Source organism: Apis dorsata, unplaced genomic scaffold (assembly GCF_000469605.1).
Source record: "Apis dorsata unplaced genomic scaffold, Apis dorsata 1.3 scaffold_65, whole genome shotgun sequence".
NCBI classification, from domain to species: Eukaryota; Metazoa; Arthropoda; class Insecta; order Hymenoptera; family Apidae; genus Apis; species Apis dorsata.
Genome location: NW_006263364.1, coordinates 4,327 through 6,855, shown reverse-complemented (window position 1 = coordinate 6,855; position 2,529 = coordinate 4,327). Strand labels below are relative to the sequence as shown.

Genomic DNA, 2,529 nt, shown 5'->3' with positions numbered 1-2,529 from the left:
TTTCTTTTTTTTTTTTTTTTTTAAATCTTATCTTATCAAAACCAAAAATACAATATATAATACTTTTTTCACCAATAAAAATACCTGGAAAATATATATGATTTGCAAACATTTATGTTTTTATTTTAAAACATCTTCATTACAACATTATGCGAAAAGAAAACTTCTACAACAGTAAAAATCGATCGTTCCAGCGAATACAAACAAAAGGTGGATCTGATCGATCGAGAAGGAGACGATAGTTTGGAGTATAACTTGAAAGCGACATGGTTCTTCAATCCATCTCGAAGCGAAGGATTGACCGGTGAGGAAGAACTGGTCGTTCCTCACGTTCTTATTCTGAGCATGATCAAACTCACCCTCGAGCAACAACCAGCCGCCATAGGGATTCTCAGTGAGTCTCTCGATCATTCCTTTTACCACTTCCGATTCGCATCAAACATATTTCCTTTATTTCGATTCAAAAGTGAAGGTTGGCACGGCTTAGAATACTTGAGAAATACTTGAGAACGAAGAAACAGGGTCAAGAGAAACGATTTTACTTATACCTAAGTAAACGATAAGTTACTCTCGCCTTGAACCGATGGATCAATTGATTCATGTAACGTCTTGTTTAACTATCGTACGTGTCTATTTCCGTTTTTCTTATACGTTTCTTCCAGGTGTTTTTCGTAAGAATCTTTACACGTGTATGAGCTTCAAAATTATTGGGTGTAGGAAATGTGCTTTTAGTTTCATAGTTTAATAACACGGTAGTAATAGAGCGAAAAGTTTTTCTTGATGAAACGAGTTACGTTGGTATTTTGATTTATAAATAATTTAGGATTTATCTTTAAAGAAATAATATTTTTTCCTGTAAATAATGTATTAATGATGCGTTGCTTTGGAGGTAATAAATTCAATTTATCTATGTATTTATTTTCCATAAAATTTTCATGAAAATTGATATCAATGGATAATGGAAAAGCATAAATCTTAAATCGAAAGATTTAATTTGACTTTTCTAGAATAAGATAAACACGATTATTAATTAATAATTAAAATTCATGTTTTTCGTAGATAAGGCTGTGGATAATATTTTCAAGAAACCTAGTTCTGTCTTCATAAGAGCGAAGGCAAGGGAAATACTTTTCGACGGTTTACCAGTTGATTGCACGGGAAAAGATTTCGCCACGAGCGCAATTTGCAGCGTTTTGAAAGAAAAGGACGACGCTTTAGTGGCCGATGGACGAGGGCGTTACTTGTTCTCACTTTTCGGCCCTGTACGTATATTTATTTTATGATCGTACATTCATATAAATTTAATCAATAGAATCTCTATTCCTACATAATTTTTAATCAAATCATTTAATTCGTAATCGAGCTGATTTCGAGAAAAATTATCTCCTTACTTTTTCTTATCATCGATACAGAGAGAATATATTCAATGAGATTTTTAAATCCTTGTTCAATATAATATTTTTCAGAAAAATGGCACCGTTCTTCCCGAACGTATACGAGTGTTGCGGGGTATAAAAAATTACAAGGACGTAGGAAAAGTAACTGAAGTTAATGGAAAAACGAAGTTGGATATTTGGGGGGAGGGTGATTGCAACGAATTCAATGGCACAGATTCAACGATCTTCGCGCCATTGCTCACGGAACAAGACGAGATTGTCTCATTTGCTCCTGACATTTGCAGAAGCATGGGGGCTCGTTTCGATTCATACACACAAGTCAAAGGTAGAGTATTATATTTCAATCATAATTTTTTCTTTCAATAATGACGAATATGTCATTTCTTCATTTTTGCGACATAACGTAGTTGTAAACTTATTTTAAAATAGATAAAGATTATTAATAAAATATTTAGAAAGTTCAAAGGTCTCTTTTCTTTCTTCTTTTTGCTTTCTATATCGATTTATATTTATAAATATTTATAATTTTTAATATTTATAATTTATAAATATTTTTTTTTCGAACAGGCATCAACACATACCATTACAAAGCTGATTTGGGCGATATGAGTTCACATCCGGAGGAGAAGTGTTTCTGTCCCTCGCCGGATTCTTGTTTAACGAAAAATCTCATGGATTTGACCAAGTGCGTAGGTGCTCCGCTTATAGCTTCCCTTCCACATTTACTTGGAGCGGAAGAAAAGTATCTAAAAATGGTTGATGGACTTCATCCGAACGAGGTGATTATTATTTTCGTTATTATTTTCAATTTAATAAATATTCATTCTGTATATTTTATTCACGTTACGTGAAGTATAAGTTTAAAAGGAAAATGTGATTTTTTTTTTTACAGGAAGAACACGGAATCGCCATGGACTTCGAACCAATGACAGCTACTCCTTTAAGCGCGCACAAGAGGCTACAATTTAATTTATATCTTCACAAAATTGAAAAGTTCAAATTAATGAAAAACTTCCCGGAATGTTTGTTCCCAGTATTCTGGGTCGAGGAAGGGATATTGCTCAGTGATGAATTCGTGAAAAAATTGAAGACCGTGTTCAAGACAATAAGTATAGTCGGGTAAGTAGCTTCT

General features: G+C 33.1%; 1 protein-coding gene across 1 annotated transcript in view; it reads left to right on the top strand.

The window, feature by feature from the left end:
- LOC102675854 (sensory neuron membrane protein 1) overlaps positions 1-2,529 on the top strand; it is a 14,628-nt gene that overhangs the window by 11,031 nt on the left and 1,068 nt on the right. Inside the window, exons 8-12 of the mRNA XM_006609889.2 lie at positions 195-394; positions 1,060-1,262; positions 1,467-1,722; positions 1,965-2,176; positions 2,290-2,516. Coding sequence (XP_006609952.2) covers positions 195-394; positions 1,060-1,262; positions 1,467-1,722; positions 1,965-2,176; positions 2,290-2,516 — 1,098 coding nt within the window. The remainder of the gene's footprint in view (positions 1-194; positions 395-1,059; positions 1,263-1,466; positions 1,723-1,964; positions 2,177-2,289; positions 2,517-2,529) is intronic.